Source organism: Fukomys damarensis, unplaced genomic scaffold (genome assembly GCF_012274545.1).
Source record: "Fukomys damarensis isolate Sample0158 unplaced genomic scaffold, DMR_v1.0_HiC HiC_scaffold_19, whole genome shotgun sequence".
In the NCBI taxonomy this organism is placed as follows: Eukaryota; Metazoa; Chordata; class Mammalia; order Rodentia; family Bathyergidae; genus Fukomys; species Fukomys damarensis.
This window is the reverse complement of record NW_022900931.1, coordinates 11,554,227-11,573,088: the sequence shown is the minus strand read 5'-3', so window position 1 is coordinate 11,573,088 and position 18,862 is coordinate 11,554,227. Positions and strand designations below refer to the sequence as shown.

The window sequence follows — 18,862 nt, the reverse complement described above, 5'->3', positions numbered from 1 at the left end:
GCCTCAGCCTTCCAGAGTGCTGAGATTACACAGACACACTCCCACATCTGGCTTGTACTCAAATACTCTTATACTTTTGTTCATGCCACTCAGCTGTTCTGATACCCTCCCCAAAGGTCTATGTTTGTATAATCGTAGCCAGTCTATAGGGGTGAGTCCCCGCTGTGCCCCTTATGTAGCTTCCCCAACCCCAACCCCACCCCTTCCCATGCTCCCTGCTCCCTCTAAGCCTCTGAGGTCCTCATTTCCCTTTCCTCCCAAAGGAGCCTGTGTGTTCACTCAGTCTTTGGATTCTTCATTCTGCATGTTTCCTGAGCCTCTGTCCTGCGTGCTTTGAACTTCATGGTGTGTCTTATAGTTATTTATGAGAACCTTGGGTTTGAACCCTTGCTCTGTATGACCTTATTCAAATTACACCTCTGTCCTTTCCATCAAGTGGAGGTAATGACACTTGCCTCGTGGGGCTGATCAGAAGATGCAGGAGCTGCTATGCATAAATTTGTGGGACATAGTATGTGCTGTGAGAAGTGTTAGCTGCCAGTGGCATTGCATTATTCTTATTATCACACCTTCCAACTAAGCTGTAGTCTAGGGATTGTATCTGCTACCTCTTTTCATTTCAGAGCTCAGTAATCTTTCCATGGTTCATGCCTATTAAATGTGTGTTGATAGTGATGTTTTATGCCTAACGCTAAAGCTTCGGTGTACAGGCTCTGACATGGTAAAGTTAATAAGGTTAATCTGGGAATAAACCCACTTCCCAGGGTCTGCTAGCTCAGGAGCCAAGCCTTAGCTATCTAACAGGCAGTAGGACACCATTCTCTGATATTTGAATTACTGCAGGAAACATTCATTAAGGTCCAGGTATTTGAATTTGGAAAAATTCAAATGAAACGGCTGCTTTACTATTTCAAGGTCATCAGTGTGGAAAAACTGATAATTAGCTAAATTCCAGGAATTTGAAGAATTGGTTGTTTATTTTCCGCAAGCCCTTGTCTTGACCACGGCGGGGGACGGTGATGGGAGGAGAAAGTGTTCCAACCCCACGCATTTCCTCTCCCCTGGGGCTGTTGCATGAGTCCCAGTTCCACGCTGAGAACCATGGTGTAGCCAGTGCAGGAGACCGGCAGACACACTGGCTTTCTCACATACAGTAGTTGTTTCGCATACAGACAGGACTCTGTGGACCATGCTGGACACTTACAGCAGCAATGCAGAGTCAAGGCAGCGTGAGTGACAAAGGGGTTGAATGACTATTATATGCTCACTCACATTTGGCAACAGTGAAATGTCACTGGGTTCTTCAGGGACCCAGGACAAGAAATGAGTTAATTTTGGCACTTTCATTATACACCTGAAACTTCTAACTACATTCTATAATGTTATTGATGCTGTAATTCAATCACTTCTGAATGAATTTCGACAGTTTTCTCTCCATTGAATAATTTATAATGACATGGGAAATAATTATTTATTTCTCTCTCCTCTACTCCGTATTATAACTTTCATGAGGGTGAAGAATCTGCCTTTCTAATAGTCACTATGCCCACCACCAGGTTGGTCCGTGGGTATGGTCCTGAGTGGCTACTCTGGAACACACGTTTAGAAATGGAGGATTTATGGGGGGCTTCTGTACCCTATTTCTCATCTTGGAATATTGTCAGAATTCAGCTTCAGAGTGAAGTGGTTTATCTATTGATTCACAGTTAACAAATAGTAGAGCTCGGGCTTTTGTTGTTGCTTGTTTTTATCCAGTACTCTGGATTAAACTCAAGGCCTTACTCATGCTAGACAAGCGCTTTGTTACTGAGCTACATCCCCAGCCCTAGAGCTCAGTTTTGGACTTGGATCTTTAAGAGATAGATATATAGATGATAGGCAGACTGATCTATCTATATATATATTATATGTATATTTTATCATTAAATTTTCCTTTCAGTGTAAGCAGATTGCCTCCTTTTCACAACTGCCCTGAGCATTTGTGTGCCACAGAACAGGGAAGGTGGTCATTCTTACACAAGTTCCTCTCTGTATTGCCATCTGGCTCTCTTCTTCCTCCTGCAGGCCCAGCAAAGGATCCTGGTAAAGGAGGAGGGAGACTGCAGCCCCCATGCCCTGCCTCAGAGACTGGTGTCACACACACAGACACCCTCAATCCTAGTTGGGCTGTAGGATGTTTTTACAGAAAGATTTAGGAGTAGGCCACATGATTTGGTACAATACCCTGAGGCTAACGAAGACAATGATCACGGCTATACTTACGTTCTAGTCCCTGAGAAGATTAGGAAGTTCAAAAGAGAGAAAAGACGTAAAAAGACTTTGAGGGCAAAAGTACCATTCCCACTCTTGAGTATTTATCTTAGAGAAACAAAACCTTGTGCTCACACAAAGACCTGTGTATGAATGTTTATAACTACTCTAACCATAATTACCAAAAGCTGAAAGTTAACTAACACAACAGAATACTACTCGGTAACAAAAAAAAGGAATGATCTACAGCATGGATGACTCTAAAAGGATTTATAAAAGGTAAAATAATCCAATGTCAAAAGGATACATGCTGTATGGCTCCATTTATAAGACATTCTGGAAGACAAAAATATGGGAATTACCCATGTCAGTGATTACTAGAAGTGAAAGGTGAAGGGAGAGTGTTTCTATAAAGGAGAAGCACGGAGAGATTTGGGGTCGTGGAACTGCTTTGTGTCTCGGCTGTGACTACAAGAGTCTTTTCAAGGTTGAAACTCATAGACCTGAGCATAAATAATAATAACGAGAGTGATAATGAAAGCCAGTCATGTAAAAGTATTAAAATAGGAGAGCAATGGCGGTATCAACAGTGATGACAGGGGAGGGAGTGTGTGCTGGGTAAGTAAAGAGTAGTGCTGACCGGACTGGAGGCTGCCCTTGTATCAGAATCCTTCCCATGGTTTCTCCTGGTGCCCAGAGAGAGGGAGAAGCACTTGAGCATTGATTCTCTTTGTGATTCAAATGTAAAATCGGGAAGAATGGGATGAATATGTATAGTAGCACTGTCAAGCTTTGAAGATAAAAGCCCCCTGCTTCCCTGTCTCATGAAGATGGATCCCTGAAAGCAATAGGCTGGCCAGTTTCCCCTTCTCTGCAAGGTCACCTCACTGAGGAGGGTCATTTCTCAGGCCACCAATTGCCCAAGAGGGCACTTGTTTTTAGTAGAGCCGTTTTCAGCTGTGTGTGTCATTCACGAGATCTAACTCTGATTAGCCTCTTCATTAAGAAAATAGCTTTGTCTGGTGCTCAAAACAACAGCCTGGATAGCAGAGGCCATACATGTTTGGGAGATTTTTGGTTTTGTTTTCAGAACTCGCTCTTTCTCCCATGACCATGGCCTCAAAGACTCCTCACTCCCACCCTGAAAAGTGACTGAGTTAGAAGAGAAGTCTTTGAGTGAGGGCCCTCAGTGGTGTGGACAGATGTGGACGCCCCATCTTTACTTCCACTACCTTCATCCTTCTGCCAGCTTCAGTCTGGCCTCTTCCCAGAAGCTTTCCTGCTCTCCCAGGTTCACAGCAGCCTTTCTTCCTTGGGGTTTCTATGGCAATGGTCCACACCCAAGGTCTTGTGCATTAACTATGTGTATGTGCTCTCTCCTGTACTCTTGGGAGATAGAGGCTGTGCCTCGTGATGCTTCTCCTACTTCTTGTCCCCTCCTGTCCACGCTGGTGCCCAGACTCTCCTCAGAGCTCAGCTCGTGTCTCTCCCCCACCTTGCTCCTTCTGCACGCTGGCAATCGAGGGGTCTAACGCAAAAGATCCACTCTTGTCATTCTGACAGAGTTCTCCAGTCGTCTCCAGTGATGATGATGATCACACGAACAATAGCAATGAAAGAGTGTACTCATCTTGTGCTAGGCACTGGGTAACCATTCTGGCCAGGTTAACTGATTTAATTCAAACTTAATGAGCAGGTGCAGTTATGAGCCCGTTGTGCAAGTGTGGAAACTGAGGCCCAGAGAAGTTCAGTGAGTTGCTCAAGGTCACACAGCTATCAAGTGGCAGAGACCTGAACTCAGGGAGGTCAGCCCCCAGATTCTGCTGTTTCCTGTGCTTTGGTGTGTGGACCCTATACTCCTTTGCACAGAATTCCACTCCTCTTGCGATCTGGGCCCTGCCAACCCTCAGTCACTGTGGCCATGTGAGGTATCTGTGGTTTGCAGTCGTGCCCAACTCCCTGCCCATCTCTGAACAGATTGTCACCTCCAACTAGAGCCCTTTGCCCTTCTTGCCCACGTAGAAACACTGTTGCTTTGCCCAGTGCTTCAGCCTCTGTGTCACCATCTGAGACAGCCCCTTGGCCGCCTGGCTGCTCACAGTGCCACCACCTTGCTCTCTGCATCACAGAGAGCCTCCCCCATGTCAGGGCCCAGGTATTTGCCATTTGCTGGACTCCTTATGCTTTCCTTGCAGTCTTCCAAATCCCCAACCTTGCCATCTTTATGTATTGTCCTTCTTCTCATTCAGGTGCCAGCTCCGACACCACCTGCTCAGACCAGCTTCCAGGACAGCCAGGCAGGACTTGTTTTCCTGCCAGTCCCTCTTGTCCCATCACACTGTTTTGGTTTCTCTGTAGCACTCATTTCCATCCCATGGAGCCATCTGTGTTCCGGTTATCACCACACTGTACCCTACCCTAACACTTAATGGCTTAAGGCAAGAATTGTTCATTGTCTTCACTGCTTTGAAAGTCAGATATTTGGGTAAGGCTTGGCTGAGGGGCACTGACTAAAGTCACTCAATTGTCAGCTAGGGGCTAGGTTTGTCTGGAGCGTCCAAAATGGCACGACTGTCATGCCTGGCAAGCTGTCTGGAATGGCTAAAGGACAGGGTCCAGCTGGGCCTGTAGACAGGAGCACCCTCAGGTGTCCTCCCCAGTATGGGGGCCTCAAGGTTGTTGGACTTCTCATATGGGAGACTGATTCCCTTGGAGTGAGGTTTGAAGAAGCAAGGGTTTTGGGGAAGAGGCTACAAAGTGTCTCATGCTGTAGCCTCAGAAGTCCCAGGATGTTGCTCCTGCCACTTTCTATAGTCAAGGAAGTCACCTAGACCAGCACAGAATCAAGGGGAGGGGACATTGATTTCACCTGTTGCTGTGAGGAATGGAAAAGCATTTGTGGGTGAACTTGCAGCTAACACATATTTTTAAGAAATGGTTTATCAGGGCCAGGGATGTAGCTCAGTGCCGCTGCACCTGCCTTGCAAGGGCAAGGTCCTGAGTTCAATCCCTGGTACCCGAAAAAAAAAATACTGGTTTATCATCTGCTGCCTTTCTTTTCTTTGTGAACTCCTGGAAGGCCAGATCATCTTCTTCTGCAGTGCTATCTCTTCAGCACCTAGAATCTGATCTATGCATGACAGATACTAATAAATGCTTGCTGACTATAAATATAAATGAACTGATGAATGAATGCAAGCATAAATGAATAAAAGAGTGAATGTTAACTCTTTGAAAAAAGGGTCTGACTTTTGCATCTTTGTATCCTCTTTTCTTAATAGAGTTCTTCAACACTTATAGATGCTTGGTAAATATTTGCCAAATGAATTGATGAATCTTAATTATTATAGTCACAGAAAGATAATGTGGGTTATTCCCGGCACATACATAGGTAGTGAATAAGTGTTGCTATTATTACTGAATTCATAATGTTCTATACATAGGCAAATCAAGTTATATATTCATTTAACAATAAGAAAATAAACTGGACCGGATCTCCACTTCCTGCCCTGTTCCTTACTCTCTCTCGGCAGCAGGCTGGATAACGGCTCTGTCCTGTGGAGGTGCAGCCGGCACAACCCCAGGCCCTGTGTGATCATCTGTGGGTAGCCAGGGCTCTTCTGGGGCACTCTTCTCGCTGCAAGACTGCTGGGATTAATTCACTTGAGGTCATTAAGACGGAGCTGAGAAGAACTGGGCAGCTTAGAAAGCTGAGTTGTGACTCACTGCTGCTCCCAGGAGCGGAGAGTCAAGTGAGATTCCATTCTCCTAGCATTCTGCAGTGGTGCTGCCCTGGTGCAGAGAAGTGTGCTTGCAGTAACTGCTGGGGTCCATGTGCAGAGCCCAGGGGAAAGGGTGGGCTTTGGCATGGATTGTGCCTCCCTTACGCCCCGTATGCTTCCCTCTCCAAGAGGTGGGGCTATTCGGCTAGTGTGAGAGCCAGCGAGAGAAGCCTCAGCACTCTGGAAAGTCTGTTTGCCCTGCTACACTCTGTGGCCTTGAGCATTCTTAGAGACCTCTCCAAACCTTTGATTTCCTGATCTGTGAAATGGAACTGATCCCTGAAATTCATTCCCTTCTGTGTTTTTATTTCCTTGTCCAAACCCAGGCTTTGGTAATCCCAACCTAGGGGGCTCCTAGAAAGAATTCCAAGTTCACGGAAGCCTGGTGATGTTCATAGTTATTTGAAAGGTTTGCTATTAAAAATTTCCTACTCCAAAGTCAGTTTAACTTATTACTAGTCTCTCTGTTACATTGTTGTTTTTTTAAATTAAATTGTCTTTAAGGTATTTTTTATTATTATATTGTAAGACATTTTCTGGAATTTAATGGAGCTAAATTTTATTCCTCTAAAAAAAGAAAAACAGAAAACATTGACTTCCACACAGGTTAAACAATAATGCCTCAAAGTTTGGGATTAGTTTTATTATGAGGGCATTTATTGCAAACATCGGTATATTGGAAGATATTTTTTTTTACGTTGTTCCCCAGGGGCCTCTTTTAACATGTAATTCATCATGAATGCAAATTTTAGCAAAGTTCAAGTTCCAATGACAGTTTTTGAAAAATCTGTGTTTTATTTAAACCTCACAGATCTTATCAAGCTAGGGCAAGAATTTTCAAAAGAAAAAGGAAATTTGTTCCTGCTTCAGATTTGGCTGATTCTGGGGCAATGCACTTCCTCTGTTGGACCCCAGATTGGCCTAGTTTAAGGAACAAGAGTTTTCCATCTGAGGGAACATTGCCTAACACAGGACAATTTTAGACATTAGAACTTCATTGCAGCAGAAGCTAACAATTTTGAAAATTCACCATGTGCTAGATATGGTGTTTAGTGTTTTTCTTCATACTACCTTAGCCATTAAAATAGTACTCCCAGAAAAATGAGGCTCCACAATTTAAGTAACTTGACCATGTTCCTGCAGCTGGCACAAAATGGAGCTGGAACTCAAATCCAGATTGTCTTCCCCAAAATAAATTTTCTCCACAGAACTATACCTTCTTATTCTTCCCATTCCTGACTGGCTGGTTTCTCTGATTATTTTCTTATGGGAGATGCCTCACTAAGTAAGTTTGCCATGTTATTATCTAACTTGCTCTTTATTGGCCTTAATTCATTTTTGATATCACTCCCAGTTGGTGGCTTCCCTTTTCATGATCGTCACTGCAGCTTTTCAAGGCAAGTTCATAGTTTTCATGAAGCCTAATTTCGTGGGGTTAGATGGTGCATTTTGGTGTTGTATCTAAGAAATATTTGTCTAACTGAAAAGTTACAACTTTTTTTTCTAGAAATTTTAGAATTTTAAGATTTACATTTTAGGGATATTATCTACTTTGAGTTACTTTCTGCGCATTTTATGAGGTTCTTTCTGCATACAAATATCCAATTATCTCTACACCATTTGTTGAAAACAAGACTGTCCCCACTGAATTATCTTTGTTCCACAGCAGTGTGGGTCTGCTAGACAGCCCTCTGTCCTGTCACAGTGATCTCTTCTTCTCTCTGTTCCAGCGCTTTGCTGTCATGATTGCTACAGCTTTACAGTGAAGTTTGCAATCACATAGTATACATCTTCCTATTTTGTTCTTCTTTTTCAGTGTTTCCCTTGCTCTTCTAGGTTTGCTATCATTTTCTGAGTTTTTACTTATTCAAGGATACAGTTGTAAAACAATGTCTAGCGGTCTAAAGATGACCTAAAATTAAAAGTGACTAGAAAGCAATATGGATGCTTTCTTTTTTTTATTTTAATTTTTTGTCAGTACATAATGGTATACATTGTTCATGGGGAGTTGGTACATGTGCATACCACATCTTATTTTTTTATCCCCCTCCCTTATTCCCTGTATCCTATTCATCCCTTAGTCCCTTTCCCTTTTGCAAAGATCTGTCTTCCTATTTCTTATTATGTATCTTTTATTTTGCTCTTTATTTATATTATGGATTTTTCATACAAAAGAAACCATGCAAAATTTAAACTTGTGTGTCTGATTTATTTCATTTAACATTATAATCTCCAGGTGCACCCATTTACCTACAGATGACTCAAGTTTATTCTTCTTCATGGAGGAATAGAACTCCATTGTATATAAATACCACATTTTCTTTAATTGGTCACTTACTGATGGACATATAGGCTACTTCAAAGGCTTAGCCATTATGAATTGTGCTACTATAAACATGGGTGTGCATGTACTACTGTAATGTTTTTAATTCTTTGGAGAAGATACATAGAAGAGGGACACAGTAGCTGGGTCAAATGGAATTTCTGGTTTTGGTTTTCTTAGGAATCTCCATGCTGATTTCCACAGTAGTTGAACTAGTCTACACTCCCACCAACAATACAGAAGTGTTCATTTTTCCCTGGAGCCTTGCCATCATTTATTTTTTGATTTCTAGTTTAGTTTTTGAGAAATCTCCATGAAGTATGAAAGCTATCTAGTGTGAAGTCTCATTCGAAAGCAAGGGACTCAGCATGGGATTCCATTTAGTTAATCAAATGGATTTGCATGGATTGCCAATTTTTTTTAAGTTATAGTGTAGTAATTTATACTGGACCTATATTGGACATGGTTACAACTTTCATTGATGTTCCGGAAAATACTTTGAGCCATAGAGTATCATAGTCATTATGAACATCGGCTGTTGTTGCCTTAGCAAAGTGGGGATTTATTGATTAGATGGAGCTTATTTGGTTACATTGCTGCCTATTGTAGCATCATCTACTGTGCTTTGGATTTGGGGAATACCTTTATTCAAACATCCAGTTGGAAAGTGACAGGCAAGGCATTCTGGTGTCTGTCTCACCAATAAAGCATATCCCTTTATGACCTTCAACTTAGTACCTACTGGGAATAGTGGGATAACTATTAATCAGGTCAGTTGAGCCCCAGTAATGTTAACCATCACTGCTACCGTGTGAAGGTGGGCCAATCACTTGCCCTGTCATTTGTCAAATGAAAGGTTTAATCTGGTTAACCTCATGTAACCCATTCAGCCCTGAAACCCTGACTGTTCTGTGTTATCTTTGTTCATTTAAAAGTTACAAACCCTCTAAAAATAAACCAAGATTTTTAATGTTAGAAGCACCATGATGAATCAAAGGGGAAGCTTTTTCCATCAGGAAGTGGTGGTCTTTTGATACAACCCAAACTGTCTAACACCGCGGCATGAGGCTACTTTGACTATGGTCATCAGTGAGCAGTTAAGAAGGCACGTAGGGCTCCTGGTGCTGTGACATTTTGTGCCCTGTGCAACCTTCAAATTCTGAAAAGGAAAAAGAACAACTTCTAAGCCTGGCAATTCTGAAGGTTCAGAGTTTTCCTGAGTTAGCAGGTTAGATCTAAAAGAAAGTTAGAGTTTAGATTTTCAACTACATCTGCAAAGTAACTAATAAAAGTACTAAAATCATGGAGCCTAAATGTCTTCATTTTCTTCCCTACCCAAAGGCAGAGCAGGCTATCCTAGTCATATCCTGTAATTGCTATTCTTAGAGAAGAAGAAGCTTGGTGAACCTACAATTTAATAGGAAGTGCAGCATAGAGACACAAGTTACAAATAATATGAGAACATTTATTGAACACTTGCTGCATGCTAGGTGCTGGGTCAAGCACTTCATGTGTGTTATGTAGTTCAGTTCCCAAAACAGTCTTGAAAACTAGGCATCATTAACTCCTTTTTACAGAGGAGAAATAGTAAAAGAAGAGTTTGTATGGTGTGCTCAAGGTCCCACAGCACCAAGTGGCAGAGCCGGTCTTCATTCTGCCTGTTTACTCTCTAGCTGAAACTCTTAATGACTGCATTAGCAACTGGCTCTCATTTCATAGCCAGCACATTTAGGAGTAATTAAATTTGTAGCATGAATTACAGTGGTCCAAACCAGAATAACAAGTACTAATGGATCACTTTGGGTAAACTTGATAGAAGAATTCACTGAAGAAATTGCTTTGAGTTTTCTTTTGAGATGAAGACTATGAATTGGCCTAGAGATTAAGGTGAGTTTCCCTTACGGAGCTACACTTCACCAGGCATACAAGTGAAAAAATTATGAATCCAGAGAACAATATGAAGATTTTCTCATTGCAAGATACTAGCCAGGAATAAAGCTGATGTCATAGAGGTGAAAATCCATGAAGTTTCACTTTTAATATAGTAGGCACTAAAGATCTACTCTAGGTATTTAACCAAGGGGAGGATATAATTAATATGGTATTTGACCTCGCAATTTATCTGACACCTTATGAGGGGTAAACATGAGCTGTGAATCCTTTGAAAGTTAAGAGAAAATTTCTTAGCAAAATGCATGTCGTATTCAACATATTATCTTCAGGAATACAATGTACTCACCTCACTAGGGCCCTATGTCCTTTATAATGCGATACCAATGTGTTTAGGCTCATACATTAAGAGACCTGGATACAGGTCTTATGCAATGTGCGAAAATAAAGGTAACCACCCACCACGGTTAGGCTCCCAGCATATCTCTTTCTGGGTCCTCATCACTGGTATTGCGCAGTGTGCTCAAAAGGAACAAACAAGGTTATAGATTAAAGTCAGGGTTGGGAAAATAGAAATCTCTCAACAATATTATTAAATGAGTTGCATTGAAGTCCACTTCTAGGCAGAAACTGCCCCTCCTGAGTGAGGGTGGATGTATTTGTCAAATCATAGTTGGGTCCCTTCCGTTGAACACCTGCTAACGCTAACTTAATGTCTCTTCATATTTTCTAAAGGATCTTACCCACCCCCTTCCTTCTCTTTCTCTCTGCAGTTCCAGAGGCCTAATGACTTCTCCCCCCCTTTTCGCTTTGGGACTGTGCCCAATGGTAGCACAGAGAGGAACATTCGCAATAACTACGCAGAAATGCACGCCTACATGGGAAAGTTCAACCAGAGGGGTGTAGATGATGCATTGCTCTCCCTGAAAACAGGGTAAGGACTACTTCCACACACAAAGAGTGATGTGCTCCTCACATTTATTAAGAAGCATATATTGAATCAGATGTATGAGTAGACATCATCCTTTGTGACATAAAAATGTTAAATCAGAGAAGACTATTTGCTCTCTACAGATTTCCCAGTTACATTTGACATTATAAGTCAGACCAATGTACAAAGATTCTCATTCCATTACTTACTTTTGTGCATTTTTTCACAAATTGCTTTCTATTGATCGCATTCATGTAATTGTGGAGCAGAGATTAAATGGATATAAAGGTAGAAAGAGTCAAGGATAAGGCTCATATGTTATGCATAAAAAGAACTATAGTCTCTAAGAGGTGAGAATGATCATTCTGGAGTATTATGGACAATGGGGAAATAAATAAGAAAACTATTAAAGATTTTAGATAACAGAAAGCGAGAATGTGCTGTCTGATCTCCAGTTCAGCTTTCATTGGTTTTCCTTGTGAGCCAGCTTTTGGGTTGAAGGAACATATGTTCAGTAAAATGTTTGTGAAGCAACAGTGTGCTGACACGCCTTGCACTGGGCGCCCTTGTCCCCTTTCTGTTTAGTTTCCAGAAGCCAGAGCTGTGGGTCATGGTCACTACTGGAGCATTGTAGAGCTTGGGATTTGGGGGCCAACGGATCTTGTCACTATCTTCCGTTGTATAATGACTAGCAGCATGGGGGCCTCCTCTCGATGTCCCCATGGCCACCTAGACACATGGTTACATAAAATACCATGGGATGCTTATTAAACATAATTAAAGTCACAACAGATTTCGGAGGATGGCATAGGATCTCTTTGGATAGTCTGAACCCAGGTATACCCAGCATTCTCAGACATATGGGAGCCTTGGGTTTTGGTGTGCTGCTTTTCTGAAGGACACCTGTTATAAAATGTCCTGTGTCATGTCAGCAACAGCTTTTTTTTTTTTTTCTCAAGGAGGGAGAATGCTACTTGCCCTAGAGAAGTACAGGGGAAGAGGCATGGCCTTTCTTTCAGACCTATTACCTGTATGGCTTTGTCTGAATTTCTTCCTCTACCTTTGTTGTATATAAAATGTTGGTTTAGAACATTGATGCATGCCTTCCTGGCCTTACTCTGAGTCTTAGAAAGCACAATGCATAAAATGAAGCTTGCATATGTTTAAGAATTTCAGAGGTATGGGCTCTTCCATTTGTTGCCTGCTTTTGCAGCGTCTCACATTTACTCTCACACAGCCTGTGCTGTCCCATCCCACCGCTCACCTCATCCTTGTGCTGCATAGTAAAAATATTGGAACCTTTCTGGCCACAAAAATAGCATTGCCCATCTATTGAAACACACACACCTACACTTATCCCCACTCTGGACTGTAATGAACTGAGAAATGAAAAATGTTATATAAATCTTACCTGTGCTATTTGTTATCATTGTGGTGCTTACTTTTCATTATTTCTGTTATTATTTTTATTGATCCCTTTTTACTCCTTCTCCTTTCCAGACACAGCTTATGAGTTGGCTTCAGGCCCATCTTACATTCTTATCATTCCCAGGAGGATGCAAAGAACTCCTCCTTCCAGCCTGAAATCACATAAAGAACAGCCTGGGATGCAGGCCTTAAATTCTGACAGTGGCCCAACTTCAGCCTCATTTCCCCCCACTTCTCCAAGGCTTCCTGGGACCCTGCTGCTTTATACTAATGGCCCCATAGGCAGTTCCGTCCTAAAATTCCCCCTTGGGATTTTGTTTGCGTCTCTCTTATACAGGAAACTGGATGCCTTCATCTACGATGCCGCAGTGCTGAATTACATGGCGGGCAGAGATGAAGGCTGCAAGCTGGTGACCATTGGCAGCGGCAAGGTCTTTGCTTCCACTGGTTATGGCATTGCCATCCAGAAAGACTCTGGGTGGAAGCGCCAGGTGGACCTTGCCATCCTGCAGCTGTTTGGAGATGGTGAGTTGAAGAAAGGGAAAGTCCTTACCAATGGTAAGGACACAATGTCAACTTTTCTCACTTCTCTAGTCTCCTAACCTATGCATTTCCAAAATGCATCTCACAATTTATAATGAGATTTGAGGTATTTATTAGATTCCCAGGGCTGACACAATGAGCTACCACAAACTGAGTGACTTAAATGACAGAAATGTCCCCAAGTTCTGAAGGTTAGAAGTTTAAAATCAAGGTGTCAGTAAGATTAGTTTCTCCTGGGGGCTGCAACGAGAATATGCTTTATCCCTCTTTCCTAGGTTCTGACAGTTTTCTGGTAATATTTGGTGTTCCTTGGTTTGTAGGAGCATCATGACTTTTGTCTTCCCCTGATTCTCATGGCTTTCTGCCTGTATGCATTTTTCTTCTCTGTACATCTGTCTGTCTGAGTTTACCTTTTCCTTAAGACCATTCAAACGGTGTTGGGGCCCACAGTACTTGAGTAGGACCTCATCTTAACTAATTACATCTGCAGTGACTATATTTCCAACTAAAGTCATATCATAAGGCATGGGGGTATTTAGACTTCATAATGTGAATTATGGGAGAAGAGGGACACAATTCAACCTATACTGTGTGAAAGGTGAAGGAAGAAATTGAAGTTGTCAGTCAAGAAAGCACATTTAAAGACTGCGGAATAAAATAGGTAAAGGCTCATAGTAGATGCTCCCACAGCCACTCACAAGTGGCCCTAACAGTAGAAGGAACTGGGGGAGGACCTTCCTATCTACATGCTCAGAAAGAAAGGGCAGAGAAGTGAAAGTGTGGTCGTTTACCCATTCTTCCCTTTCTCCCACCTGGCTCTTGTGGCTGGAAGACAGGAGACAGGGCAGGGTCCTCAGAGCCAGATACAACAAGGCACTGTCCCATCTTACTCTGGCGGCAGGCTGAGTAGCCAACTTGCATGGAGAAAAATCTCTTTGGCTTCCTTACAACCCAGTTTCCTGTGTTTTTCATCACTTTATTGTCCAGAGCACCTACTCTTCTCATCATTCTCACAGAAACAAATGCAGTTCCAGATAAGCGGAGTCACTCTATGTGGCTCTGAAGACCGTCAGCCAAGTGGCTTTCTAAATTGAGTGTGGTCTGCAGAATTTGGACTGTTAGGGATGAGATGAGAAGCAGAAGACTAGAGGTGGATTTCCAGACTCCAGGTGAAGTTGACTGCTCCCCTAGTTAACAGGCAGTTGTGGCTGGAGTGTGAACAAGCAATTTTGGTATAAGAGCTTCTGAGATTTTGTGGTTGTTATCACAGGAAAAAGTGGAGCCTATGAAACTGTAGAAAGGATTTGTGAAATTCGTCTGTTTTAATCAGATTATACAAAGTTCAATTTTTTTCCTTTTTTTTCACAAAACTGGAACTACTGAAACAGATAATTTTCTTCAGGAGATTTTCAGAATATTGCTTGTTTGTTGGGGAAGAGAGGTGTTCTTGGGCATGCAATTTCTTTCATTTTTCTTTTGTCTAGGATTTCTACCTTTCCAATTCCTAGAACCCAGTGAAGTAGATAAAGACTATTGAAATCTGACAGAGCTGAAGCCATCAAAACATCCACAGGCAGTGTTAAGAGGAAGCAGTCTTAACTTCAGTGGTCTTGCTTTTATTCAAGATTGCTCCTCTTTTGCTTTTTATATTTTCCTCTGCAACATGAGGTCTGTGAATCTGAGGGACCCTGGGGAATAAATCAGACTCTCTTGATCTCTCTCTCTGTCACCTTCCCCTTCCCAATCTGCTTGTCATAATTTTAAGAGAAAGTTTCTGAGTCCCATGATTGTGTTATTCTCCACACTGTCTATAAATACAAAGTGCTTGGTCTGATACAGAAATCCTCAGAATTCTCCTATTTGACTTTTATTCTGCCTCTGTGCCAATTATTATTCTGTTCTTCATGCTTTTCCCTACATATGCCTTGAGTTTCCAAAGCCCCCTCCACTGATCATACTATCCTAGCTGCCTGTGTTACCTTTTTAATATAATACAAAACTATTCATCCGTTGTGTCCACGTGTCCACTCCCAAGTCTCCCATGTGAAAACCCACAATGACACTCTCGCCGATTTGAACAATGACCTATATCGCATATATCACACCATATACCAGGGTACACTGGTTAAAGGATGGCAATGTGTATGTCTTCATACCACCCGCAGGGCCCTCATGAAGTTTTCACTGAATATTGATTGTACACATCGATGAATTAATATGTACTGCGGTGGTACTAATGAAACTGCGGTTAACTTTCTGTATTCATTTGCTTTGTGTCTCCCTGTCCCTTTCTTACGTTTTTTCTCTCTTCCTCAATATTTCTCTTTTCCCCCTTTTCTGCTCCTTTCCTCTTTTCCCCCTTTTTCTGTTTTTCTTCTCTGCTCTGTCTCTAGGTGAGATGGAAGAACTGGAAGCTCTCTGGCTCACTGGCATTTGCCACAATGAGAAGAACGAGGTCATGAGCAGCCAGCTGGACATCGACAACATGGCAGGCGTCTTCTACATGTTGGGGGCAGCCATGGCTCTCAGCCTTATCACCTTCATCTGTGAACACCTTTTCTATTGGCAATTCCGGCATTGCTTTATGGGGGTCTGTTCTGGCAAGCCTGGCATGGTCTTCTCCATCAGCAGAGTAAGTGCTTTGATTTAGATGCCTAGAGCTTGTGAAGCTGGCTTTCAAAGCACAGAGACTACACCAAGAGACCCAAGAGGGCACTAACTCCAGCCTTATGTTGCTAAAGCAAGAAATCATGTCACGTGTGTTTCCCTAGGAGTTTGTGTGACGTGATTTCAAGTGGCTCAAAGTGTGGGTGAAACTATATTTCCTTTAAGAAATAGCTTTCTATGTGAGGTTTGAGCATTTGGTTCTCTATAAGAACTGGCAGATCTATCAAAATGACTCTCTCCCCAAATGCTTTCATCACAAATTAGTTGATTATGTATAGACTTTATTAATCACTTAATCCTTTAAAGGACTCATATTTCAATTTAAATAGTGCAATGTAACATATGTCCTCTTCCTCTTCCTCTAACACATAAGGGTATGTGATTGGTGGTTTCACTCATCCTGTGTTTTAACCATGTGTGGGTTATGGGAAGTTAAAGAGCTTAACAGAACATTCAGAAATAAGTCTGGACTCCTAAGAAATTTCTATTTCAGAAACTTCCTTAATCAGAGCAAGAGTATAACTCTTAGATCATTTTCTTCTTGAGGTCTCTTTATTTTTAGTCCAAAGTGAAGCATTCAGAAGCCAATTTTGCACATGAACGACATGTCACAGGGAGATGTTTTTAAAAAGAGTGGGCTTCTTTTGATTTTTGTTAATAAGGTTCTGAAACTCACAAGGGTTGAACTTAAATGACCTTTTAGGACTGAGATCCACATTCCAGATATGACCTACTTTGGTTCAAATGGAGTTATGAAAGAAAATGGATATCTCATTAAATTGTTTCATACTTTGGTCATTTTCCCATAGTATTTTACTGATAGGGCACAATTTCTTCATTTCCTCTCTGGCTGGGGGTTAATGTGGGTCACTCAGTAAGGTCAGAAGGGGAGCACAGAACTTGTGGTGGCTTCAGTCCCTCAGCCAGCGCATAGCCCTTCCCTTAGGTTCCAGATAGAGGGAGGGCGAGAGAAGTGGCAATCAGTGACCTTGGTAGGAATCCCATTCATAGACCTTTGACATAAGCAGTCCCTTTACAGGGGATGAAGTGGCAATCAGTGACCTTGGTAGGAATCCCATTCATAGACCTTTGACATAAGCAGTCCCTTATGCTTATCATAAGCTTATCATTTTTATCATTTTTATCATAAATGCTTATCATTTTCTCCTGGCCATCACCAAGAAGCACTAGAAAGGAGGAACAGGAAAGAAGGCAGAATTCCCTCACCTTGAAGGTCTTATATCTTGTGATACCCCCTGAGACAGAAGACTCACTTCTTCATTCCACCCAGCTGCCATGCTCTGCTCTCATTCCCATCCACTGAGGCAATATCGTTTTCCAAATTAACCTCCTTTGTTGTAAAGACACAGCCCCCTCCCAGAGAGGAAAGCCTACTTTTCAAAGCAGGCAGCCAAAGGCGAGCAGTAGGTGGGTTTCACATTAGATGTGGCACAGCTGGCCCTCTGGGATCTCAAACCCTTTCCTTTCGTGGTTGCTTTTCTCCAGTGCTCCATACAGGAAGTGTACAGAGGGAGTTTCCACTGATACTAATTTGATAAAACTTTATTTATGATAATGTTAAGTGAGAAAGTACAAGAAGGAAATCAGGAACTAAGGGGAGAATAAAGAAGATCATCCAACAAGGGAATCATCTATTCATATTTAATGCTCGTATTTGTCCCAATTCTTCCCTCCCGCAGTGTAGAGCACAGCGGGAGAAAAATCCTTCTTTGACCCCAGGGCTTCTTAATTCTCTGTGTGAATTTGGTTCATGCTTGGCTAAAAAACAGAATTGCTCAGCTGTTATTTGGTGACCAAAATTTATCCAGCCCAAAAGAGAGCGGCAATTGTGAGCCGCTGCCTCCTGCTCTGCGCTGCCGGCCCGGGGTGGCGGCAAAGGGCGGAACAGCCCGGCACTGGTGAATGGCTGGAGCTTCCCATTCACCTCCATTTGTGCTGGTGACTGGCAGTGTTATTTTGCTATGGGTTCGTATCATGGCCTCATTTTTAAAATGCAAAAATCTGGGCATAGATTTCAAACATCAAGGTAAGTCAAGGGCGGACTCCAGGCAAGCGCATCGTGCCTTGCGGTTGCAGTCCGTGTGCCCGTCCCGTGGTGTGGTCGAGCCCCCTCCGACAGCCGCGTCATCAACCTTAGCTCACGAAGGCAGCTTGCTGAACCCAAGCGGACAAGTCAGATGGCTCGGGCCGCGCGGTATCTGAGCGTGCGAGCCTCTCTGCCTGGCTCTTTCCCTGGCCTTTCTCGCCCCGCCAGGCCGTCAGCGGTGGGGTGCGCAGATGGGCATCATCAGTAGCGCCCCCATCCTGTACCTGACCTGTGCCGTCCTGTGTCCCTCCAGGGCATCTACAGCTGTATCCACGGCGTGGCTATCGAGGAGCGCCAGTCCGCGATGAACTCGCCCACCGCGACCATGAACAACACGCACTCCAACATCCTGCGCCTGCTCCGCACCGCCAAGAACATGGCCAACCTGTCGGGCGTGAACGGCTCGCCGCAGAGCGCCCTGGACTTCATCCGCCGCGAGTCCTCGGTCTACGACATCTCCGAGCACCGCCGCAGCTTCACGCACTCGGACTGCAAGTCCTACAACAATCCGCCGTGCGAGGAGAACCTGTTCAGCGACTACATCAGCGAGGTGGAGCGAACCTTCGGGAACCTGCAGCTGAAGGACAGCAACGTGTACCAAGACCACTACCACCACCACCACCGGCCGCACAGCATCGGCAGCACCAGCTCCATCGACGGCCTTTACGACTGCGACAACCCACCCTTCCCCGGCCAGCCCAGGCCCATCGGCAAGAAGCCACTGGACATCGGCCTGCCCGCCTCCAAACACAGCCAGCTCAGTGACTTGTACGGCAAGTTCTCCTTCAAGAGTGACCGCTACGGCGGCCACGACGACCTGATCCGCTCGGACGTGTCCGACATCTCCACGCACACAGTCACCTACGGCAACATCGAGGGCAACGCGGCCAAGCGGCGCAAGCAGCAGTACAAGGACAGCCTGAAGAAGCGGCCGGCCTCGG

The 18,862-nt window shown here is 43.4% G+C and overlaps 1 protein-coding gene across 1 annotated transcript in view; it reads left to right on the top strand.

Annotated features, from left to right (window-relative positions):
• The window catches only part of Grin2b (glutamate ionotropic receptor NMDA type subunit 2B), a 303,881-nt gene that overhangs the window by 271,865 nt on the left and 13,154 nt on the right, over positions 1-18,862 (top strand). Inside the window, exons 10-13 of the mRNA XM_010638438.3 lie at positions 11,019-11,179; positions 12,942-13,129; positions 15,541-15,779; positions 18,175-18,855. Coding sequence (XP_010636740.1) covers positions 11,019-11,179; positions 12,942-13,129; positions 15,541-15,779; positions 18,175-18,855 — 1,269 coding nt within the window. The remainder of the gene's footprint in view (positions 1-11,018; positions 11,180-12,941; positions 13,130-15,540; positions 15,780-18,174; positions 18,856-18,862) is intronic.